Source organism: Athene noctua, chromosome 2, assembly GCF_965140245.1.
Source record: "Athene noctua chromosome 2, bAthNoc1.hap1.1, whole genome shotgun sequence".
NCBI lineage: Eukaryota > Metazoa > Chordata > Aves > Strigiformes > Strigidae > Athene > Athene noctua.
Genome location: NC_134038.1, coordinates 23,019,152 through 23,045,584, shown reverse-complemented (window position 1 = coordinate 23,045,584; position 26,433 = coordinate 23,019,152). Strand labels below are relative to the sequence as shown.

General features: G+C 43.6%; 1 protein-coding gene across 3 annotated transcripts in view; it reads left to right on the top strand.

Annotated features, from left to right (window-relative positions):
- The first annotated feature begins 4,457 nt into the window (after nucleotides 1-4,457).
- The window catches only part of FZD6 (frizzled class receptor 6), a 33,673-nt gene continuing 11,697 nt past the window's right edge, over nucleotides 4,458-26,433 (top strand). The window contains exons 1-2 of one of the 3 annotated variants that reach the window (XM_074898611.1): nucleotides 4,458-4,556; nucleotides 5,106-5,494. In XM_074898611.1, coding sequence (XP_074754712.1) covers nucleotides 5,315-5,494 — 180 coding nt within the window. In that variant the 5' untranslated portion in view covers nucleotides 4,458-4,556; nucleotides 5,106-5,314. Of the gene's footprint in view, nucleotides 4,557-5,105; nucleotides 5,495-10,459; nucleotides 10,563-26,433 lie in introns of those variants that run through there. The other 2 variants (XM_074898613.1, XM_074898612.1) reach the window with 2 other exon arrangements.

Here is a 26,433-nt window from a genome sequence, read left to right as displayed (position 1 = left end):
CTTTGTGACATTGTCCAAAGCAAGTCCTGCCCCAGACCCAGAAACAACGAGAGAAGAGGGGCTCTGTCAGGAAAAACACTTGCCATTGCTGCGACTCTTACTGTTGCCCAAGAAGACAGGTTGCAGATTTACCAGGAGTGAAGGCGGCTGCTAAAAGTCCACAAGGAATGAAACTTCCTCGATCATTCTTAGGAAAGTTTTCTCTTCACAAGCATATTTCCTGTTTAGTTTACATTGTCCTTAATATCTGCAGCTAGGTGAGGTAACCTGTTGGGAAAGGAATACCATTAGCATAATCACTGTTTTATTAAAGCAATGCTATGAAGGCACAGTGTTGTCATTTACAGACAAATGAAAGGTGAGATCCTTCTAGCATAAAGGAAGTCAACATCTTCTTATGTGTGGTTGCTACAACCCACACAGCCATAATATTTTTAAGGACTAAAGTCTAAATAGGTCATACTGTGTTCAGGGAAGAAGACGACATGGGTTCCAAGTACCCAGTAATTCAGGTAGTACATGGCAATGCATAAACCTTCTGGCTTTCTCAATTTGCTTCATTCTCCAGATTTCATTGCTGTTGGGGGTTGGTATGTGTGTGTGTGTGTTACAGTTTAAAGGCTTTATGGAAAAAAATAAAAAGAAAGGTTTAAGCTGACACAGCTGCATGAGATTGGAGAAGTGCTCAGAAGGCATTAACTCATCAAAGACTGGATTTTCTAAACAACTAGGAAATTACTGTAACACATCTACATGTTCTTAGGAAACCTTTCTCACAACTTTATGTGTTCAATTAAATGGTAGAGTTTTGACTTAGGAAACACATTGTGTTTATAAACTGAAATGTTTTCCATGACCACTACTGTAAAACAATCAGAATAAATTATATCAATAATGTTGTTTTGTCTAGGGGTTTTTTTTCATTTTCAAAATGTATTTGAAAAAAAGACGAAGAATTACACTTTTCAATTTTAAGTCTCACAACAGGATTTATTGGTGCCATCTACTGGCTATTTAGTCCTTTTAAATTTCACCAAATTATGAATAATGTGTTTTAAATGCAGAATAACAGGAACATTATGAACCTTATAACTGAATCAGCCAACATCGAACTATGTAACTGGCAAATCTGTAATATCTAAATTACATTAAGTCAAACTTTGGTACAATGTTCCAACAGCGTAATTCAGTTATGAAGCTTTTAGATGTGTCAACAAGAGAAAGCTTGAGCCAGCGTACAAGTGCTTATGTGCAGACTCCAAGCACTGAAACCACACATGCACATACCCCCTGTGTCTCAGAGGGAGGCTTCTTCCTGACAACTGCCGACCATTTTAGATCCTTCCTCCCTAGTGCATCATCACCTGGGGCGCTAATGTGTTACCACAGCAGGTAAACATGGTCACATTGCTGTTTGCCTTTCCTGGAGGGATGCCCCCACAAAAATTTGAAGGAGAAAGGGGTGCTTCAGTTCACAGCCCAGGTGAGCTCTCAACATTTCTGCCAAGGATGGGTTTAAGCGAGTCGGATGGCACGAGGGCAGACAATCTGTTCCACCGCATCCATCGCACAGGCAGTAGGAGCCAGCAGAGCTTGGAAGGGAGCTGCTGTTGGCCACTGCTGAAACCCCCTCTGCTACATTTGTCAAAAGACATCTGAAGATGACCCAGGATTTAAACAAGGCTCTAAATCACTTAAACTCTTTGTAGTAAAAATTGTTAAACTATAATGGTTTGAAGTGGTGCCAGAGAAAGGTCAGCAAATTAATATTACATTAACTGAAATGTTAACAATATCTCCAGTGCCAGGTGAGAAAAGGTCTTACAAATCTGAGTAGCTGCATCCCTAATCAGCAATATATTTGAGCACATGCTTCAAATAATACTTAAAGGTGCTTTGCTAGATACCAGTGAGAGTGCTTACATTGCTCACTCTGGTTAGTCAAGACCTTTATAGAGCCAGAAACAAATATATTTAGATTATGGCTCTGAGAACCAACCTCTGGAATAACTTGCTTAGCAACTAGGTTGTGAGCAGAGAAAGTATATTAATAAGGTGATTGAAGGAAGGGCTTATCCTTCCTTTTCTCTGCCTTTTCCCATCATCTAACAAAAAACGTGAGAATCTTTAAGGAAGGCAAGCAATGTTATTTAGCCATATCTGGTTTTCAGAGACTTAATTTACACATGAAAATGCATTCTGTTGGATGGAACTAAGCCATCGCTTCATATAATGTCATATTTATACAGACTGATACTCGCAGAGCTTACAGCTAAGGCTGCTAAACTCCTCACAATACCCTGTTTTCAGGTGCTTGTTACTCTGACAAACTTCTGTGCTTTGGCTGAAACTTCCACACCTTGAATTTTTGTCTGGTTGTTTCAGCAAAATTTCTTATTAAGCTTTCATGAAAATTGTGTAAGACATGCTTGTTTTCCCATATTAAAATTATAACAGAATCTTGTTGGAGAATTTTTTGACCCTACCTACTGGGAGGCAGAGACTTTTCCGTTGGTATAGATGGGCCTAGATAGTTCTGGTGTTTCCATGAAAACGCCTATAGTCTTAGTCAATGGAACTAGAAAGAGAATTCAGTAGATATCTGCTGGAGCGTGAATCTGCACTGAACACGTCCTGTCCCTGCAAGGTTTACGTGTATCTGAGGAACTGATGGTGTTCCTGGAGTGGAGAGCAACTCAGCAGCTTCATGAAGGGCTGAAAAAGAACTTCCCTAGACTGGCTTCTGCAGAGGCAGAGTGGGGAGACTCTCTCTTGCATGCCCCACACAGTGTGGGGCCTCTCAGACCTCATGAAAAGAAAAATGTAGTATTTCTAGGATGGGAAGGAGCTACTGAGAGAGACTAGGACAGAAGCCAGCTGGAGGATGAGAACTGAAAGAGTAACAAAGGATAATGTAGGTGAGTGTTTTCATACAGTAGAGCACATTAACTTCCACAACCTGCAAACAGCATTTCATTTAACATCAAATATGAAACCTGCTGAGAAAATGTCAGTCAACTCCCAATTCAGTTGCTCGTTCGTATAGCAAGTTTAATTCCAGCTATCAAGTTACTCAATTTGCTCAAATGGCAGAGCTATGTGGATCTGTGGCAGGTAGGTATAATCCTCCTCATGATTCATACAGGTGCTAAAATGGTTTCACACAAGGGAATCTGGGGGGGTTTCATGTTTCTGTGGGGTGACATAGGAAACGATACACAAAAGATCTGCATGAAGAGTTTTTAGATGCCTGTGGTCCTTTGAACAACCACGTGCAGCTTCACACTCTCCACCATCCATGGAGAGATTCTCTGCTGAAATGTGGCTGACTGCACGGAATACCTTGGGGCACACAAGCAGAAAGGCAGCACTGCTTGAACATTGTCAAACCATTTGTAAACCTGGTTTGCATGTCTCGGCATCTGGTGTTTCCTGTTCCAGTCCTGGGGCACAGAACGAGTTGCATGGCTGAACAGCAGTCTGGTGAGACCTTGAATGGCTCCGTGCAGAGAAATTCGGCCATACCTGCCTAGTAACCTTCAGCATTTCTATAGTTAGGTCTCATTAGCTCAGGCCTGTGTTTGTGAACACAGCTAAAGGCTACTGGGCAAGTGCTTGTCTGGCCTGTGTGGTTTCAGCCAGCAGCCAACATTGGAGCAGCAGCAGGACAGTTCACACATCCCCGAGCTGCGTCTCTGGAAGACAGCGGTAGCCTGAGCACCAGAATCACTGCAGCGTTCCTCCTTCGTCTGAACACTCATTTCCCTTTTGTTCTCACCTCAGCATCCCTTTTCTTTGCAAATCCCTGAAATCACTTCCCTTTCCTTCATTAAATTCAGTCATTCCACACGGACTTGTAGTATCCCCCTCCTCCTCCGCCTCAGCCCCATGTAACGACCGTCCGCACCCCTCACCCCATGAGGGCTCGGCGCTGTGCAGGGCCGCGGGGCGGCAGAGCCCTCGCACCTCGGGCAGCCGTGCGGCTGGCAGCGGCCCAGGCGCCTGCTCGGAAACCAGCCGGGGACTCGCAATCGCTTCCACGGCCGGGGCAGGTTCCTCTCCCGACGCTTGGAAGTCTGTAAATCGTCTTAATATTTATATGGCGCACTGCGGAGTCAACACCGGGTGTCTGTGTGAACACCCAAGTGCCAGGCGCTGGCTGCAAGGATTTAGGTGCCGTTCGCTTCCGCGCGCCGGGCCCCGGGGACTTCCTCACCTGAGGCTCCGCTCGCACCCCAGGGCCGCTGCGGCGCGGACGGGCCCGCGCGCCTCGGGACCCCGCGGAGGCGGTGGCGGTGGCGGGGCCGGGCCACTGCTGCCGGCGGCACCCGGCGGCCCGGAGGGGGGCCCCGCCGTGCCGGGAGGCGACCCCGGCCCGCAGCCGGGGCGGGCGGGCGGGCGGGCAGGTGCGGGCCGCCCCTCCCCCGCCCGCCAAGTATCGCGCGAGCGCCGCCCCCCCCGGCCCCCGCCGCCGGACGCCACATCCTGTCGGTGGCGCGGGGCGGCCGCGGCCATCGCAGCCGCGGCGGGGAGGGGCCGCTGCCGGCCCGGCTCGGGTGAGTGCGGCGGCTCCTCCGCGGGGCAGCTGCCGAGGTGGGGGGGAAGCGCCCGCCGGGAGGCGGGTCCCGGTGAGGGGGCGGCGGGGGCGCGGCCCGGGCGTGGCGGGGATGCGGCGCCGAGGCCGCGCCCGGCGATCCCCGGCTCCTGGGCCGACTTCTCGGCCGGGTCCCCGCCCGGCCTCGCGGGCGCCGCTTCCCAGGGCGGGGCTGGGAACGGAGCGCCGACAGCGGCGCGTCGGGAGCAGCGGTGGCTCCGGGGCCCGGGCGGGAGCGGTGGCCAAACGCACCGCTCCCGGTGGGCGAGGCGGCGCCGCCCGGGACGGGACGGGGCGGCAGCGGGAGCGCCGTGCCGCGGCCCCCGCGGGGTATGTGGGGGCCGGGGGGAGCTGCGGGGACGGGGTGCGGGGCGTGCGCGGCCGCCCCGGCGGGAGCCGCCCTCTCCCCTGCAGGTTCGTGAGGAGGCCGGGCTCGGCCCCGCGACGGGTGGTCGCGGCCGGGTGGTTTCTGCTGGTAACGACTCTGCCCTGTCTTTTCCCGCTTCTGCAGCGTACAGGCTCGAGCAAGAAGGGGTTTAGTAAAATCGCGTTCAGCCACGATGGGGGGATACCGACGGCAGCGGTGAGGAGCCTGACCGTCTGCCTGACTGCCCGTGCCTTGCGCTGGAAGCAGCAGAGGAAGATGTGTGTTTGTACCCCCGCGCCAAGCTGGTCTGACTGCTGAACGGAGCTATGTGCTGAAGTTGAGATCCCAACAAGATGGGAGTACTTGCGTTTTCTGCGGCTTGCAGTTTACTTCTAACTCTGGTGCGAGGGCACAGTTTATTCACATGTGAGCCAATTACTGTTACCAGGTGTTCAGGAATGCCTTACAATATGACTTTTTTCCCCAACATCATGGGACACTATGATCAGGACACGGCTGCTCTCCAAATGGAGGTACGTTCTCCCACCCCCGCTGTAGTATGTAAATACAGACACTGTGAAAAAACTTTTTTTCGTGGTTAAGAAATGGTTTGTGATATCTGAATGACAGGGCAGATCATGCTTAGTGACTAGGTGTTTCTTTAAATCTTTTTGGAGTGCATCAGAGCTCCCTGATTGTATAAGCACTGTGTAAGGGAACTATAGACACCCTTCCTGCCCCGGCCTTGGATCCCGTGTTAGAGTGAAAGAGGAATGGGTGTAACACAGCGATGTGGCTATTCAGAGCTCTTTGGCAGAGCTGATCACATGTAGCCCAGGCACCTCACTGATATACAGACCAATTCTTGAAGCTCACTGGGAACACAGCTTATGATATCCTGGCCTGCCTGAATTCAGGTGGTGCAAAAGTAATGTTTAGAAGTTGCTCTTTGTTCCTTTCTCAGCTTATATCTGCTAAGGAGAGGTACCTAAACTTATTCTTAACTCTATTCTCCATTGTGGCCTTTGCATGCTGTTAACTTCTGACTGAAAGAGCTACTCTCTCTTTTTTTTTTTTTTTCTTTCCTTCTTTTTAAAGTGAAAACAAACACTTTTCTTACCTGAACTGACTGTAACATATGGCTCCCTTGAGAATATGCCACCTTGTGGAAAGGCTTTGCCGATAGCAATAGCTACAAAGGGCCAGAGCCTCTCTGGGTGAGAGGCTTGTAAAACAAGTTTTAAACCTGTTTTAATAATGGCTTTTCAGTGGTAAGACGAGAGGGAACATCTTAACACAGGTCTTGAAAAGCTTACCATCTTGTGCTGTGCAGAGAGTGAAACAGAAGTGAGTTGAAAGTGAAGAAATTTCTGGTTAAAAAAAAAAAAGTGCTATTGGAGGTGACTACTAAAATCGTATTTACATATTCTTTACTGAATGGAGGAGGAGCTTGGTTCAGTTGCCAAAACTTTTTTTTAGCGTTGCTTGGGATAGTCAGGATTCCCTGTTTGGCCTGTAGCTGCCCGCCTGGAAGGGCTTTGGTCTCATTTCACGTTTGTCAGCCTGGTGTAAGATGTATGGGAAACTCTGGTATTAAGTGTTAAGATACCTGTTTGCAAGCAACTGAATTCAGCTGCCGATCATGGATAAATTGCGGGCTTTTAAATTGGAAGGCAGGCTGTAGTCTTCAGTTGTAAATTCTGTGCAGTGCCTTCTCCAGTCATCATTTGTTAGGAATGCTTTCTGCAGCATCTGCCACTTTATCTCATCAGGTGTGCTGCTGCTTCTTACTTGGTGTGTCTTAACTACAGCTGTTGAGCCAGCTTTTGTCAGTATTCGTGCCTTCCAGTCATGCTGCTGTTACAGCAGAGAGACCACAAGAGCCATTTTTATTAGTTTGCTATGACTGACTTTTCTGAACTGTCAGTCAGTAACTTGTGCCTAGCGAATGCCTTCTGCATGAAGGGAGTTCCTTCTGGAAAGCGTTCGTGGCTTACCTCTTCTCGTATAGCTACTTCATAAAGACTGCATGGTAGTGAGAAGCTTTGTTGTTTTCTTTCTTTTTCCATCTTGTCTCCCTTATAAACACCTCTGACTACTGCAGTGGTTGATTGCTACTCAGCCAACTGACTAAACAGTGTCCATTACGATTTGATTTCCCTACCCTGTTTCATTTGCTTCCTAGTGTCCTGTCATTGCCACTGTCTGGCCTCTAATTTGCTATACCTCAATACTCTGGTGTTGTGCAGACGTTTCTAAACAACCTAATGTATATGTGGGCTGATCTGCCTGCCTTTATCTGTGATTCAGCAGTGATGATTGACTGCTTGGTTAAACTGAATTTTTCAGACAGCTGCTTTACTGGTGAAAGGGTAAGGAAATTTCCCTGGGTCTTTTTTCTGAGGAAGACCAATGCATACCAAAGTCACCTAGACATTTGATATGATTCTATGTGGTATTCAGTAATGGTACCAGTATCATTTGTCCATGGTTGATTGCAACAGGGAACTTTATCAGGATTGTCAAAGGGTTCTGCTTTTCAGGGGATTTGGTATTGCAGCAGGGGAGGAGGAGCTATCGACTTCTGGAATATTGTTTAATTTCACTTTGCAGCCATAAAGAGACAGCAGGTTAGGAGATGAAGGAGACTTCTGTTGTTTTAAGAGCTTGAATTTTTCTGTAATTGGTAGTCCAAACTTTGTTCATACCAAGGAAAGAATTTTAATAGTATGTTGGTTAAAACTTTGTTCTTTTGATCCTCAGTAGGAATGCTTAAAGGCTTTGTTTTTTGATTCCATCTCTTTCTTCCCCCTCCCCTCCCCACAGCCTGTTCTCAAGACTGGGCATGGTTTTAGGATGTACACACTGGGTTTTGAGATTGAGGCTTGTAATATTTTCCTCACTTCATCTCAACTGACTTGAGCGGGCTGCTTGATCATGCAATCCTGGGGCACATGGTGGAAACTTCTTAAAGAAATCCAATTTTGTGAAGAAAGGACCTTGATGTTAGTCCTGTTTTCTGCTCCTATCCCCTCTGGAAGCTTCTTCCCAGTACTTATTTGGAGTGTTTTCTCCCAGAAAAAAATGAAGATTTGTCAAGGGGGACAAGTCTCACCTGAAGGTGAAGTTCAGTCTTGAAAACTGGGGTAGTGCTCTCATGTCCTACTCTCAAGGCTCTATAAGTGCTTTCTGCTGTGAGTAGTTTTATATAGCCAGAAGAGCTGTGCTTTCCATCTGCTGGAACATAAAGGCTTCTGTACAGTTTCTCTGCTTTCCAGAACGGTGTTAAATTGGCATTTCTGGGATTGTATCTTCATAGTAATCCTCCAGGAGAGGATGATGTGGAGCCACCATCCTATGTGGTGGTTGTCCTCCAGGAAATTGGCTGATATGTGGTCTTACATTTCTGCCTCATGTATCAGCTCTTCATAATGATGTGCTATAAACAAGAATACTGAACTGATTAGCGCAGGAGAAAAGACTAACTAAATCTTACAGTCTCTGTTACGGGTGTTCTGGCTAGTGACAATAGTCCCTCTGGGATCTTACTTTATGCAATAGAAAATTCATAATTTGCAGTTGGCCCCCCCCCCATTTTATTTATTTTTTATCCTAAGCATTCCATTTGGCAGATTGAGTTTAGGCTACTTGTGTTTTACTTTATATTTGTATTAGTTTTGTTTATACAACAAATGGTAATTTTAGGAATGTAAAACCACATGGCTTTGTGGTGTGAAGTTTTGTGTATGTTAGCTAAACAGCTGCATGACAGTGGAATCTAATTATTTGCAGATGCTTACCGTATCTGTATCTCAAAACAGTTTAACAGTAACACTGCTCATGTTACTACTAGCTCAGATTGGGAGGCTGGAGATCTGTGGTTTGTGTAGTGAGGAAAATGGATGGACACAGCAGGGTAGTTCATTACAGCTATACTTAAATAGGTGTAACTCCCCCTCGTGGCCATCCACAAAACCAAATCACTTCTAATTCCAAAGCAATTCCTATTGCTGGAACAGGTTGTCAACATAAGGCATTATTCCAGCAAGGCAAACAATATTGATGTGTCGTAACTTTTTGTTCATATCTTTTAATCTGTTCTGCTGCAGTTCTGGAATGTGTCCACCGTAGACAAACCCTTAAGGCTTCCTGACCTGGGTAAGATCTACAGGTCTGTAGAAGTAAAAAGGCAAAAGTCTTGCCAGTGAGTTTTTAAAGCAGACTATACAAAACCCTGGAAAATGTCCCACAGAGAACAATACAGTACCTCAGACTGGAAAAATGATTCAGTAGTGAGTCTTCCGTTCACTTCTGAATTCATGACCATGTGCCAGAATATGTGTGTGTGTCGGGGGAGTTCAGTGCAGCTGGCTGCAGTAGTGGGAGGATTTGCGTGAGAACTAAGGTCAGTTTAAACTAAAAAAGCCAGTTTGAAGTGGATTAAGAAATAGCTTCAAAAGCTTAATGCTGAAGTTCTGTGAGTTAAAATTTTTAATGTAATCACTTTAAAGACACTTCCAAAAACTGGAAACCTGGTCTCTGGCAAGCTTAAATCAGTACATAGATGTGTGTGTGTGTACACACAGTGAGGAGGAAGCTGTCCACCTTCTGTAGGTTGGGAGTTTTGGGGAAAAAAGTGATGTTTTGTGTAGAAGGTTGTTACTGTGATGTTCTGCAAAATAACACAGCTGTGAATTTACTGAAACCTCTAGGCAGGCATCCTGCCTCTCCCTCGTACTCCACATGAGCATTGCTAGTGTAATACGTGAACCACTAGTACTTAAAACTTGAAGCTTAAATCTCTCTGCTCTTAAATTTTTGGTAGCTCAGCTTCAATTGGGAAAGCAGTCAATATTCTCTATCTGCCTGGAGTTACGTGTTGTCCCTGATGCTGCCTCAGAGCCTAAGTTGGAGAAGGGCTGCAGAGGTATGGGCATTGACCCAGTGGAACAAGCATAGGGGGATATTTCTATTTTGCTTGAAACATTTTTTCTGTTTCTTTACCATATGTCACTGGTACTGATGGACAGGGAAGGCTTGTGTAAAAGTGGTAAATGTATCATGCTGTACATCATGTGTTACTTAGGACAAACTAAGGTAACTTTTCTAGCTTATCAGAACAAAGTGGTGATCAGGAAAGATAATTACTGGTGGAACAGATAAATTGCTGCTTGTTAATTACATAAACCATCATTGCTGATTCCTGTGGGTACACTACAGCCACTAAAAAAAAAAGTGTGTGTTACCTGTAGTACTGATGTCCTTCATCAAGTGTGATTAGCTTGTTTAAATTGTCTGAAACAGACAGGTGAATGTGTGTAATCCTATTACACTAGCTTTAAGCACATCAGTCATCTGCAAAATTTAATGCTGCTTTGTCTGAATAGCATTCCTCGTCCGCTTGATAATGTGAATAGTACTACCTTGCTCCTTGTTCTGAGAGGATGCTGCTTAGAATGCATGGGGGTCCAGATTAATGCATGCTTGATGAAGAGAGAGTATTTACGTGATGGTAACTGGGGTTCCTCGGGATGGTGTTGGCAGTGTGATTCCCAGAGCCTCATCTTTATCCACGTTCAGAGACTGTGTCTACGTTGACAGGTAATTTGGTGTTACAGGAGTGGATTGCTAGATGAAATTGTTAGCACGCTTCTTACCTGTCCACTGCATGAGACTAAGGGGTTTTACTCTGGACTAGATTTAGGCCAGTCCTACTGTTCATGAGATCTGAAGTTGGCCTGTGGAGTACTGTCTTCCAGATCTTTCTCAACAGCAGACCTTTCTGGGAAATACTGTGGTATGCTGTTGCTAGTCTCCTGCAGATTGCTGTTCCTTCCACAGTGCTGTGTAGTGTTCACATGTAGCTGCAAGCCCTGATGCTTCCCAAGTCTCATTGTGTAGCTTGTGTCTTGGACCCCCTCTTCTCCACACTCGTATGCCAAGTGTGGTCACTGCCCAAACCAAAGCACTGTAGGTGTGGAGGGATGGGCTTAGTCCTGTAGATGTAACCTAATCCAGGAGAACACTTGTGAATGGAGTCGTGCAAGCTTCCCTAAAGCTGTTCATATAGAGAAGGAAAACGTGGATAGAGCTACTCAGTTTGGAACTGCTTTGCCTTCATTGATAGGAGGTGGTTAGGGCTTGGGAGCTGAGCCCACACTGGTGGGAACACATCATCCTTGGAGTTGGGGAAAGCCAGCAGTGGGTACAAAGCTTTCAGACATAAAGGTGTATTTGTCCTTACGCTTCACCATTGTCACGTGCAATTTCAAGATTGTCTTCCATGTTTTTAAGGAAGTGGCTGTTGCCCTGTGGAACCTCGTGAACTTCACCTGATCAGTAGCAAATCAGATCAGGGAGGACAGGTCTGCTGAGGGTGATGTGGTGACCATGATTCTGAAGGTCATTCTTCACGTTATCTTTCTTTGAATAGTAGACAAGGGGACAAAATTGTGTACCATTGTGTATAGGTGGCCCACACTGTCCTCCCTCTGCTGTCCATGAGTTGTCAGACTGTGGGATCAGGCATCTCTAACAGCTCACATCCAGTGCATTGGCCCATGGCGGCTCTGGCAACAGCATCTTGATTGTCTTGCAGGCCCTGGTGAACCATCAAGGTATGCTTATGGGCTTCTTTTCAAGGGTCATGATGCTTATGTCTTCTACAAATTTAGCCTTAGAAGAGGATTGCAATGCCCCCTTTCTGAAGAGGGCTTTGTGGTGGTTTTAGGTGCCTTCCCGCAACGGAGAGATGCTGTTTTTCCACAGTACTGCATGGATCATAAGGCTGTACAGAGCCCAGGCCCTTACTGCATGCAGATGGAGGTGGCATGCGAGGTTAGTTTCCATTTGCAGGATGGATGGGATGTTCAGGATGACAGCTTGGCTGCAGGGTGTTATCTATGCCTTTGATGATAAAGACCACAAAACGGGAATGGTCTGGGAAAGGAGCATGTGGGGTAGCAGATGTAGTCAAATGTCAATGCTTTCTTTTCCAGTGTGACAATGCAATGATTAAAGATGACACACTAAAACTACTATAGTGTCATCTCTTTATCTCTCTATTCCAAATGAGAGGGGGTAGGAGTGTCTGCACTACAAAGCTTGCTGCCTTTTTCTCTTTCACTGTCTGTTTGCTGTTGATTCACCATCACTTTGGGGCAAGCATGATTGTTTTGTCTGTCTCCCTTTACCTTTTTAGATTTTTTCTGTGTATTCTATATAACTGTGATTGCTGCATCACAGTAGTAACTTGCTTGCTCTCTTCTCCTGAACTACATAGAGGAGATAAGTGGAAACTTGCTTGCGTTCTGCTTAGCTATTAGAAGAAGGGGAGGTGTGCAGGGGAGCATAAGGAAAGGTAAGCAGCTGCTATAAATGGGGGGAGAGAAACTTGCTATAATACAGAGGACAGGCCTGGATAGTTGGTCTCTGCAGGACAGAAAGGATACCCTCTTACCCTCTTATCTGCTCCTTTCCATCCCTGTAGTGAGATAGATAAGAGCTTCCTGGAGGGGGGGGGGGGAAAATCATCTTTCCTTTGCTTAAATTTCTGGTAGATCAGGTTGTTTGAGAGAATAACCACATCCTTCCCAGTTTGGCCCATGATGTATTCCCCAGAGGGCCTGCACAACCAGATTTCATCAGTCCCAGTAACTACTACCACTCTCCTATTCACAAAGCACTTGGTGGCTAAGCGCTCCACACATGTATCCTGCATACAGAAATTAAAAGCAGCTTTTCAGAGAGGGACTGTACCCATCCAGCCTCATGATGGCCTAGCAATGCCTCGTTACCCAGACTCCATGTCCCAGCTCTGTACTGGTTCATATGAGCCAATGCTTTTGCTAGGAAGGTATAAGTAGCACCATTTTAAGCATAGCTTAAGCATCTGGGGGTGGAGATATTTCTGAGGAGTATGCCTGGAACTGCAAACTAAATGTTGTGTGCTGAAGGTTAACATGGCCCACAGATAATAATATGAAAGGGTAGAAGAAAAGGTGGCCTTGAGTTCTTTGAACAGGAGAAATAGGGAGGATAATGGGGGGGGGGGGAGGGGGCAGGAATGCACCATGGCCAACAAAATGAGCACTGTGGGAAAATGTTAAGGAAACACTGGGTAATACAGGCATTAAGAACTGGTGAGAACAGGAGGGGTCCCAGCAGCTGCCTTACTGTGTCAAGCATGCTGCTTGCCACCCTCCCTTGGGTGCTTAGGTGCCTCTGAATGCAGGTGGATAGCAGTTACTGATAAGGATGGAGGTCTCTCTCAACAACTGGGCTGACTTTGTGTAGGCCTTCATGCATCTGCCCCACTGGTTGCCTCTACAGTCAATAGTTTGGCAGTTCTAGAGAGAAATGGGGGGTCTCCTGCAGAAATTGCACCCCTGTGACATGTCTGATCCTTTACCGGTTGGGCAGTAGGGTCGGTCAAGACCTGCTCTGGCCCTTTTCCGTGTCCTTGGTGGGCCTGTCAGTGACTACTTGCACAGTGTTGTTTCTCTGTCTTCCCCAGTGCCATGTCAGCTGCAGGGTGCTGCAGCATCACCTCGGGGTGAACCCCTGGGGTGTGTGCTGCCTTTTGCCTGCAGCAGTCTAGGAATGAGATGTTGGGAGAAGGGGAAGAAGAGGTGCTGTTGCATATGCCTCTTATGTGGAGGTGGATGCATCCTCCTCTTTATCAGAGGCATCTGTGAAGGAGAAGCAAATGTGCGTCCTTGACTGCCTGTGAGGTTACAGTACAAGCATGAATTTTGAGCTCCTTACAGCCCCCAGCTTCTCATGGGTGAAGGTCTCTGCAGTGTGATGGAGTTGCTGGGGATGTACCTGATTCTGCTCAGACTGGCTTCTGGGAGGGGTGGGTGAAAGCTCGCACCAGGTTGTCCCATCGCGTAGTCATAAGTTTCGTCTGTGCTACAGCAAGCAATGAGCTGTTGGGAAACTATCTCCTTTGACCCTTTGGTCTCACTAGCAGGAGGAGGCAGGGTGTTTAAAATGTCAAGGATTTGGGTGGAGATTTTGGAGGGATGAAGGAGATACAGTGTGAGGTAGTGCATGCAGAAAGAGGGTCCTGTAGTAACATCACCAGCTTTGTTAAGAGAGCCCTTCCTTATATTTAGATATCTTACATATGGAGGAAGGAAGAAGTGATCATAAAGTAATGGGATAAAAGAATTAGCTTCTTGCCTTACCAGCTGCCTCATCAATCCTTTAGAATTGGGATAATTTTTTTAATATTTAAAAGCAAGTTGTTTTTCTTGTTTTCTTGCCTCTGATTGGCTTGTATCTCAGAGTAAATAAAAATTAAAAGTAAATAAAAGTTAATAAATAAAAATAAGATGCATATATATGTCTACAGAGCAAAAATGTATAGTAGCTACTCATGTTATAAGTTACAAATACTTGGGAATTAATTACCATGGGTTGTTTGGTTTTTTTTTTTCAAAAAGGGATTTTATGTATATCTTCTTAAAAAATCTTAAGTATTGCTTTTCCTATTGCAATAATGATCTACTCTGAATAATAATAATTGCAATTCTATGTTTTCAAACTGTAGTGAAGGTGATCGCTACAGAAGTGAATTTAAAGGGGAAGACCTGGTTTTCCATTTTGCATGCACACTGGTCTTCCCAGAAGCAATGATTTTACAGAAAATTACTCTGAATCAAAATTTATTGGCACATGGTGGATGCTAAGTATATAGAAAGTTGGATACATAGTGAAAGCTTCCCAAACACAAACAAACGAAGGCTGCCATCCAGTTTTCCGTTGTTCTTTTGAACTGTCTCTGGTTTGTGGCTCAGACTCTCAGGTCATTTGTTTCTGGTGCTGTGTCTGACTTGTATTGGTCTGTGCTCCTGCATTACTCAGAATTCATTCGGAAGATCCTGTCCTCCCTGTCAACCTGTGTGCATGACAGAAGCAGCTTGTACAGATTTTCTAGGGACTAAGACAATCTGTTTGAATTTCAGGAAAGCATTTGTTACCGTACTGCATGAAAATTGTTAAAATTACTAATTTCTGTAAACTTTTACTAATCCACTCACTTTCTAACATGATACGTCAGTCAGGCATGCACAAGTCAGATGACTGAGTTGAAGCCCATAAACCTGCAGTTATCTGCCTCACCACCACCTGCAGTTCTTACCTGTCTTCTGATTTCAGTATTTCCAGTTGGTCATACCTTGAGACATGGACGCACTGCTTGTCTGGCCATAAGACATGTTGTGTCTCATGTGGTTACTCTTCATTTTGTTGGATTTGAGAGGCTGAGGGTGGCAGTTTATTACTTCCCATTAACACAGGAATTAACTTTGTAAGTCAGGACACTTCCCAATTTAGATACAATATTGCTATCTCCACCTAACCAATAGCCTGGCTAGCCTGGGTCTGAGAAGAGTGAAAAACTTGATGCAGGGCAACAGTGTGGCTCCTTGCAGAGCTTCCTCACGTCTACTGGGGTCAGCTTTGAGCCAGAGGTGTTGTGCCATATACCTGTGTTCTTCCTGGGTAGACTTGGAGCAGGATCATCACCCATGTGGAAATGGCACCTGGCTGGGCTGGTGCTGGTCTGTGCAGAGCTGGTTTGGATGCCTTTGCCTCCACAGAACTGGCTTTCTTGCAATCCTGGTAGTTCTGGTAGGATGGTAAAGGGCATCGAATGTTCTGGCGGTGTCCTAGTATTAGCATGGCTTAGGTTTAGAAAAGGATAGTTCAGTAACTTTGGGGGAAGAGGACTGGTTGTCCCTTCCAGGCTGAGTTGGCAGTGATGGGTAAATCTCTAACTGCAGATTGTATAGCTTTCTGACACAGAAATGTCTCTTGCTTTTTTCTGTTAATCCTGCATCACTTATTTAAAATACTTTAATACTCAGTGGAACAGGAACCTCAGTTTCTCTCCGATGAGCATACTGTCATTGAGCTGTTGACTTAAGCGCTTCTTTTTTTTTTTTTTTTAAGACAGTTCAAATTTTTATTTTATAGAAGGCCATGTTTGAACATGGATCACTGAGCATTCTGAGTAGTAGTCTGTTGCATAAATGCTGCCTTGGAGCTTGGTGTTAGTTGTCTAGCCTTTGGAGATACGTGCTGCTTGATTCCTGCTCTTTTTGAGCATATTACTTTGGCTGTGAAGTTTATCTCTGCTTCCTGAATTCTGTGAATGCCCTTCTCGGGGTGCTATCTGTGTGAACATCAGATAGAGAAACCGCTGTGAGGACTTTGTAAAGCACCTGGAAGTTAGGCATGACAAGTTTCTGTTGCAATAAATGTGGATCTGACTCTTGATTGCTTTACTTGATGTTGCAGAAAACTGACAGAAGATTGCCTGAGAAGGTAATCCTATCATGACTGAGATTTTTTCCTGACAGTTTAGGAATGAAATAGGCAAGGAAGAAAGCAGGGTGCAGGGTTCCTACTCTGGTAACTTGGGGCTGCCATTCCACTGAGGTGTGTCTCCACCCTCACAAAGGTGAGGGAAACACGAATCTTGTCTGACTTTTTTGGAACCAGAGCAGTAATGACTTCTGTTGGAATTCCCTTCAAATGAGGAGGGTTTTTTTTTTATAGGTAACAAGCAGTCTATCAGCGGCATTACCGGTAATCTTCTAAATTGTATTCTACACAATAAGTTCAGTAATAAATCCGTTTACTCCTGTAATACATGGCAAGTAGATAAAGAATTGAAGATTATTTTCAGATTCTTTGGCTACCACAGTCCAGATGTAATGAAGCTCTGTCTAGACTTCAGACATTTGAGGGCCTGCAGTATACTTTCTTTCAGTTAACTTATATTTGTCTGTCTTTTATGCTCTGTATAGTATAAATGGAGATAAAAACATATATAATTTAAAACTTTGTATAAATAGTTCAGTTCTGTAATGGTTGGGAAAACTCTCATGTTTTGGACTGTAAATTGTAGAGGCTGGAATATCTATAATTTAGGTCAAGCTGTAATTTAGGTTAGAACCACAAAATGCAGTGAATTTTGCTAATAAGCTATTCTGGAAAGTATTGAAATACTTGTTCTTTAGTTTACTTCAGAATAACTTCTTAGTGAGATATAATATTCCTGTTTATATTATTTCCAACCTTTGCTATAGTTTAAAAATATAGGGATATATGTATTTCTATTTTGCACTTAAAAATACTTAAGGGAAAACATGGAACTAAGTTGTTTTATTACAGAAAGAAATTCTGTAGTTGCTAGTTAATGCAAAACAGTCTAGAGCCTGTAGAAATAAAAAGCAGAACAGCTTTATCTTTCTGTGTATACTGGCAATGGGAAGTTTAGTGCCCAGTTGTGGTGTTCGGGTAGGTTTTTTTGAGTGATGTTTTTGCGTTTTGTTTTGTTTGAAGTGCATGACTGCCTTGTTGCCTTACTGACCTTTGAAAACCTTCCCTCGTGTGCCTTCTCCTTACCCTGGTTGGATTTCTGATTAATAGTCACATCAACTTTGAACAGGTATTAGGAAGGTTCAAACCTGAATATATATATATATATATATATATATATATATATATATAAAAGTATATTGCAGGTGTAGGGGTGAATGATGGGGAGGAGTTTGCAAATATACTTGTGATTTTTTTGCAAATATATTGAGCATTTAGATGATGAGTAATTCAGCTCATTGAGCAGTTGCCCAGCATGGGATCTGAACTGATGCCTGGCTTGTTGAGGTGACTGATGAAGTTCTTTCTGGCCCACTGAGCTTGCACTGCATGGCCACCTGACTGCTTGCTGGTCAGTCCCTGAGCCACTGGAGTTTACAACACAGCATTTTTTAAGATCACTTTCCATTTGACTTTGCCTTCTAAATGATAATACTTGAAGTGCTGACTGGTTGGTAGTTCCCAGACCTATATGGCCATGGGAGGAGCAGACTGCTGGGAACAGTTCAGTTTATCAACTGTTGTAAGTTAAGCTGTCCCCATGCTTTGTTCAGAGTCCTTTGAATGTCCAAGTACATGCGTTGCCTTTACTGTTCAGTTGAAGGACAAACATGAAAGCTCATATCTTTGCAAACATCTTTCATTGCAGAACAGCATTGTTTGGTCCACTTGCTTGTTCCCTTTTTTTTTCTTTTTCCTCTTAATTTCCTTGAACTCCAGATTGTCCTTGAGTAGGAAACTTAAACTATTTTGTCTTTGAAACTGTGGGGGTAACCTACTTTATACTCTGACAGAAGATTTCATTCTTACGTTGTAAGCATAAACACTAAACTGATTATGCTTAAAAAATACATGGCCAGCTTTTAAATTAAACTACTGCATTTGCCTTAATTCCGTTGTGAAAGCTACAGAAAGTAATGCTGCTTTGTTTAAAAGCAGCTTATTAAAATTCATGTGCTTTTGATGGTTTTCTTTTACCTCTGTCAAATTACAATGCACTAATAATGTGTATTAAGCTTACATATATTCAAATCTAATATATTTGATTCCTATCAGTGAATTTTAATCCTGAAAGACTTGTTGTAGTGGAGTTGCCCATGTAATTTTAACTGAGTTTAGAAAATATGGGTTATGACTGATACTTGCTGCTGGCAGTACTAGTTGATTATTACCCAAAGCTGGGGTAGTGACATGGAGTATGTGGGCTCCCAAATTAATTCATACCATCTTCATTGGTAGTTTAAAGAGCGGTTGATGTTGCACTAATGTTCACGAGTTGCACCCTGATTTCTGTTTGGTGGCTCTGCTGTTAAGTAGCAACTTCTAGCAGACATGTAACAACAAGATGCTGACACTTAAACTGCCTTAGCCTCCTGCAAAACAGTTTCTAAATCTTTACATACCAATTTAAAAGTGTCTTTAACTTACCTTTGAGCTAAATCCATCAATGTAACTTCCAGTAGGAAGAACCTAGTCTTTTCTCAACCTTGCTTTAATTCTAAATGAACTTGAAAATTTCATCCTAAATTTCATTTAGTTTCATGTGTTAGTATGTTTCTTTACCGTGACTTAATTGTGCATAAATTACAAGTCAGATTCTTGGCAGCTGATTCACTGTGGCCATAAGCAAATTGCCACCCTTGCTAGTCCATCTAGGAATTGTATGGAGACATTAATCTCTCTGGGTATGATGCTAATCTCATTCACTTCCAGTCCAGAATAACTCTGTTGAAACAATCGTGTAGGATCAGATCAACTGTGCCATATTTGTTTCACTGTTTTGAATTTAAACAGATTATCGTTATGAAAGTAGCTAAAGGTGCTATGAAGATTAATTGTCACTATAGCTCTGAGTATAAAGAGCAATTACTGCCTGTTCTTTTGAGATCATTTATATACACCATGGTTGACAGTGGCTATATTTCCTAAAGATCACACATGAAAGTAAATGTAAGTATATATTATGTTTAGGTTTTGAGGTTATACTTCAATTCTGTAGTGACACTTACTGGACAGTAATTGTGTTTAAGTCAGGTACTCTAAGTTATTACTCATTAATTATTAATTGATACCATCATTACAGGGTCCTGCAAGGAGCAAGGGAGTTGGACTCAATGATCCCTATGGGTCCCTTCCAGTTTGAGATATTCTATGACTCTAATTATTAATCATTTAAGTGAGGTGCTATTTCCTGTAAAGCAGGTAGTTTAATGAATAATAATGTGTATCTTTAGTATAGGTAGGAAACTGGGGTACACAGTATAGTGTGATTATAGAAATTCTAATTCAAGCCTGTGTTTGCTTCCAGGATTGAAATATGCAGTTATGTAAGTGACAAGGTTGTAATGTTTTAACTTTTAGGTCACAAGATTCATATCAAACCATGAAACAGGTACCATTGCTTAACATTGAGACAGCTAGTGTCTCTCATCATTTAACATAGTTATCCTTAGTGTTAACTAGATTAAGTAAGCTAAATGTTTTAACTAGGTAGCTAGACCTCAGTGGTTAGGAGAGTAGGATGTTACTGTCTTAAATGACTGGCTCCAATGGCTGAACAAAAGCTCCAATCCTCTGTGTATCTCAGCAATTCAAGGTACTTCCCATCTCTTACAATCAAAGTTTGCCACAGCTGATTGTAACACAGACCTTGATATTTGATCTGCTGTTTTCTATATTATTTAAATATTTCTGTGACATTAATCAGCAGAGTACAGGAGAACACTTTTACTTACTTGTTTTGACATATGTTAGTAGTTATCATACATCCCAGCTATAGAGACATCTGATCATCTGTGGTAATACTTTTCTCTAGGCCGAAACTGAGATGAGGTAGGACTCTGCACTGTCTGCCTGGAATAATCAGCTTTTTTCTGTTGTGCCTTGGACTTCTAAGCCTGCTAAGCACAAAACAGAGAAGCATGCTGAGCACGAGATTCACATAGAGTTCTGGGTTGCAATTTACTTGTTGGCAAAGCATGTTTGTAACTAGCTATTTATTCTGTACTCTGTATCATGTGTTTTCACTCATCTCAGTTGTGTATAACCAGTGTATACCAGTTGTGTATAACTCAGTTGTGTATAACACCATAACTAGATTTCTGAAATAGTTTGCCTCTGGAGAAAATATAACATAGACATACTTCGTACAGAGTCTAGGATTTACTAAGTAAGGTGTTGGTGTTTTGTTCAGTGCAGAGGATATTCCTCTTGCTGGCTAGTGATGTTCTACTTGCTTTGATTGTTTGACTGTATTCACAGTCTGCAGTGGGTATCTGATTGTTTCACGGGGTTCAGTTCAGACCGTTTTGCACAGGGAGATTTCTCTACAGGGCACATGCCCCTGATACTCTGTACTGACAACACATGGAAAGTTTTCATCCTACAGTCCTCAGTTCTTCGCTGCTATTGCTTGAGACAGTGCCTCTCCTGTTGTTACAGACTACATCGTCTTTGGCTTTACAGTTACTATTAGTTTGTTGGGGGATTTTTTGGTAGCTTGTTAGTATATTCTAGTTTGCTTCATATTTACTGGATTTTGTTTCCCATTGACAGGAAGATGACAGTGTATGTCTTAGGACTTATATTGGCTTTGTGAGGCTTCATTCTTGGTTTTAAGAGTCTGATTTCACTCTATTTTTAGCACTGCCATCACCAAATCTGCAGATTTTCATCTCTGTTCATGTGACAGGACAGTGATTGTGCCACCTGCAGATACTGAACTTCCTGAAGAGAAGACTATGGTCTCAAACCATATTCAAACATATACATAGATTATGCATGCTCAAACCACGACACAGATTCTGAGTTTAATCCCAGATTTGGATGCTTAAAACATGAGCATGCACGCAGGTTACTCAACTAACCACTTGGGTAAAAAATTGTTGGTGGTTGGGACACCCATGGTCCAGATAATGCAGCCTTGAAGCGGCTGATTGTTACTGTCAGTGCGCTTGTGATCTCAGCTTTACAGTTTTTGCTTACGGGCCATGCGGCTGGAGGAGCAAATAGTTTTGGTTTTGGTAAGATTTTGTTTTTTATGGTCCATCAGGAAATGCAGACCTATTATTTTCTATAATAAAACATTTCCAAATTGGCTAGCTGGAAGTGAAGCCCACATTTAGAGATACCTAATTGTTAGCAGAGTTCCAGGCACAATTCACTACGTCATCTGCTGTTCTTATATGGTAAAAGTAGGCAGCTTCTGAAAATAAATCTGTATTTTACAAATCCCATTTGTGTGTGTTTGAGGCAAAGTTTTACATATTATAAGAGGTTTTTTTGGTTGATGGAACTCATTGCCTGTAAAATCTATTGGAGTTTTTGAGGGACTTCATACATTTCTTGAAAAGGGTGATTCAGCCAGTGTATTATACTTCAGATTTCAAAAGGCTTGACATGGTCATAACCTATGTTTTTTAAAGAAACTGTGTTGGTAACCCAATGGAGACTTTATTTCCCAATGCCGCCTTAAAGTTCAAGAAGAAAAGTAGGAATAAATAAATGTTTTTTCAGAATGAAGAGTATTAAATCAGTAGTTGATAGTTTTGTCCTATACCAAATAACTCACTGGAGTGGTTCCCCCTAGTCACCTACTGAAACCTCTGATACACAGCTAATTCAGAGAGATGGATAGTGACTTTGCTGAGAAAGCAAAATACACTAAGGAGTTGCAGAAAGATTTTGTGGTAGATGCAATTGAATGATAAAATGGTAGGTAAGATTTAGGGTTGGTAAATGCAGAGTAATGATTATGGGAAAAATAACCCCCACTGTCCATAACAGTAGGTGGACACAGTATTATATTAGTTACTGTCACTCAGAGAAGGGGCTTTGTTGTCACTATGGAAATATGAGGTCAGTTTTCAAATGCAGTCAAGACAAACAGAAGATAAAGTATATTAGGAAAGGAATAGAAATTAAAATTTAAAACGTTATGCTAATGTATAAATATAATATGTAAATCATAGCAGGATGGCAAAATGACACGGAAAAAAAAACCTGTCAAAACACAAACTAGGTTGCAAAACCAGGAGTTACAATGCACAAATAAAATGCAGTATTTCCTCAGCAGTGCCTGATGAAATTATGCGATATAACTTACTGCTGTAGTATTTCAGAAAGGATATAAGCATAAATGATTGAAGATGGGATTAGATGTATTCTAGGCAGAGAGGTCTGTCGGTGTCTTTTCAATGCAGTGGTGGTGCTATAACCTGCAGCTGTGGGGGAGTCAGCTTGTCTTATAACCCTGCTTGCTACCAGCCAGGGTGAGAATGGGATGGCCCCCTAAATGCTCATTTGGCCTGACTCAGGTCTGCTTGTGCTTCAGAACATCAGACTTCCTGCTCTTAACTTGTGTTCATACTTTCAGGTGTCTAACTGACTTGTTTAAGCAACTGCTTGACAGAATCCCTTGGGAGATGGTCCTGAAGGGTATAGGGGTCCAGGAAGGCTGGACACTCTTTAAGAAGGAAGTGTTAATGGCTCGGGAGCAGGTGGTCTCCAGGTGCTGTAAGAGAAGCCAGTGACAGAGAAGACCACCCTGGCTGAACAGGGAGCTTTGGCTGCAACTCAGGGAAAAAGGGAGAGTTTACAGCTTTTGGAAGAAGGGGCTAGCCATTCACAATGATTACAAAGAGGCTGTGAGGCTATGCAGGGTGGAAATCTGGAGGTCTAAAGCCCAGCTGGAAATTAAATCTGGCTTCAGCAGTCAAAGATAACAAGAAATGTTTCTGTAAGTATGTCAATAGCAAAAGAAGGACGAGGGAGAGCCTCCATCCCCTGCTAGATGCAGAAAGAAACATGGTAACAAGTGATGAGGGAAAGGCTGAGGTGCTTAATGCCTTCTTTGCCTCAGTCTTTAATAACAAGACTAGTTGTACTGAGGGAATCCAGCCTCCTCAGCCAGAAGACAGACTGGGATAACGACCCCCCACAATCCAGGAGGAGATGGTCAGTGACCTGCTGCATCACACAGACACACACAGTCTATGGGACCAGATGGGATACACCTGAGGGTGCTGAAGGAGCTGGCTGGGGTGCTCGCCAAGCCGCTTTCCATCATTTACCAACAGTCCTGGCTGACCGGGGATGTCCTGACAGATTGGAAATTGGCCAGTGTGACGCTCATATATAAGAAGGGTCGGAAGGATGATCCGGGAAATTACAGGCCTGTCAGCTTGACTTCGGTGCCTGGGAAGCTGATGGAGCAGCTCATCCTGAGTACCATCACACAACACATGCGGGACAGCCAGATGATCAGGCCCAGTCAGCATGGGTTTATGAAAGGCAGGTCCTGCCTGACAAACCTGATCTCCTCCTACAACAGGGCGGCCTGCTGACTGGATGAGGGAAAGGCTGTGGATGTTGTCTACCTTGACTTCAGTAAGGCCTTTGACACCGTTTCCCACAGCATTCTCCTGGAGAAACTGGCTGCTCGTGGACTGGGTGGGCACACGCTTTGCTGGGTAAAAAACTGTCTGGATGGCCGGGCCCAGAGAGTTGTGGTGAACGGAGTTAAATCCAGTTGGCAGCTGGTCACAAGTGGTGTCCCCCAGGGCTCGGTTTTGGGGCCACTCCCGTTTAACATCTTTATTGATGATCTGGATGAGGAGATCGAGTGCACCCTCAGTCAGTTTGCAGATGACACCCAGTTGGGTGGGAGTGTTGATCTGCTCGAGGGTAGGGAGGCTCTGCAGAGAGACCTGGACAGGCTGGAGCCATGGGCTGAGGCCAACTGGAGGAGTTTCAATAAGGCCAAATGCCGGGGGCTGCCCTTGGGCCACAACAACCCCCAGCAGTGCTACAGGCTTGGGGAGGAGTGGCTGGAGAGCTGCCAGTCAGAGAGGGACCTGGGGGGTGTTGATTGACAGCCGGCTGAACAGGAGCCAGCAGTGTGCGCAGGGGGCCAAGAAGGCCAATGGCATCCTGGCTTGTGTCAGCAATAGCGTGGCCAGCAGGGACAGGGAAGGGATCTGACCCCTGTACTCGGCACTGGTGAGGCCGTGCCTCGATTCCTGGGTTCAGTTTTGGGCCCCTCACTACAAAAAGGACATTGAATGACTCGAGCGTGTCCAGAGAAGGGCAACGGAGCTGGTGCAGGGTCTGGAGCACAGGTCGTACGGGGAGCGGCTGAGGGAACTGGGGGTGTTTAGTCTGGAGAAGAGGAGGCTGAGGGGAGACCTCATCGCCCTCTACAGCTACCTGAAAGGAGGGTGCAGAGAGCTGGGGATGAGTCTCTTTAACCAAGTAACAAGCGATAGGACAAGAGGGAATGGCCTCAAGTTGCACCAGGGAAGGTTTAGACTGGATATTAGGAAGCATTTCTTTCCAGAAGGGGTTGTTAGGCGTTGGAATGGGCTGCCCAGGGAGGTGGTGGCGTCCCCATCCCTGGAGGTGTTTAAGAGTCGGGCTGACATAGCGCTGAGGGATATGGTGTAGTTGGGAACTGTCAGTGTTAGGTTAATGGTTGGACTGGATGATCTTCAAGGTCTTTTCCAACCTAGTTGATTCTGTGTCAAAAGGTAAATATTTTTTGCAAGCTGAAAGAAATATTGTAAGAACAATTATTCTTGGCAGTTGAGTCCTTGGATTTCTACTCTGATTACTTACAGGCTGAGCATAACTTTCTTCCTAATATTTTTCATTTTTGTATTTATCTGTTAAGGTAGTTTTGCAATTAAATATATTCTTTAAACAACAGTATTTAGCTGATATCAACATGCTGTAGTAAAACTCTTGCAAGCATTTAATTTTTGCTTTTCATTATCTGCCTCTAATATCACAAGAATCACTATAAATAATACTGTATATTTTAGCTTTGAAATATCTTCATCTAACAGAAACTCTGTTAGAATGGTAATGGTTGGGTTTATGTCCTCACTTTCTTCACCAGATATCAGTTCCTTTATACTAATTTTCTGTATCAAGGGAGTGAGCTTACAATATGTAGCCTTATTAGCTATGTTGGAAAACACTATTTTAAAATTGTTAATTGCTTATCAAAACAGCTAATAAAATATCTCTGTTGATAAAATGGGTTTCATAGATATGAATATTGGTTTTTTTATTTCTTATTTTCTAGAGAAAATATTGCTATTTTACCTAAGACTGCAAAAGTTCTTGACTGGCACCCCAAAACTTGCTCTAGAAAATTAATTTTATTTTTTATCAACTGAGATGAACTGCGGTTGACAAAAAGAAAGAATTCATAACAATCAAGACAATTTCTGCAAGGCTTAATTTTTTTAAAAGTCAGTTTTTGTAGGAATTGTGTATGACTATCCAGGCTATTATCTTTATTTTATCCTAAGTGCCAGGAAGAACAGAGCTAACATAAATTAACTACTGGAGCAAATACAATTTAATTGAAAAGAAAACAAGCATCATAATTATGCAAAGGGAAATTAATTCATTTAGGGTTAACTCCTGACTTTTTTCATCTGAAGCCATGTTAGCATTTAGGAAATACTCTTATACTCATGGAACTGGAGCACATTATACCAGAGCTATACTTCTCTCCTTGCCAAGTCTTGGGTTCCTGCCAAGGCAGCCCCAGAGCAGATATCCAGAGGGGGGATCAGACTTCTGTGTGCCTGCTGTAATGGCATCTGCAGATGCAGCACGCAGCCGGAGTGCTCTGAAGGATACTGCCAACATTTTTTTGGTTTTTCATAAGGCATTTTTATGTTATTCTTGCTCTGCCTTATCTCCCTTCCCTCCCTCCCCACACATTCCTATGTTTATTACAAAGGTCCCTTGACGATTTGTAGATATCCCATTTTGAAGGGGAAAATTTATTTAGCAATGTCTTGTCTTTTAAACTGCATGCTCAGTAGTAGGACTTGCTCTTTGGGTATGGATGTATATATATTTGGGATACTTTAAAGCTGACAAAAAAGGTAAAGGATGCTATTCTGGACTGTGAAGTTAATCCTTCCTTTACCAGTTGTTCGTTGAATATCTGAGGCACATAGCTGTTAATGGTAAAGTATTAAGTAAAATTCTTCCTAAATAAAAATCTTACTAAAAGCTTTGCTTACTTTGAAAATTTTATGCAGTGTCCCTGTTTATCAGC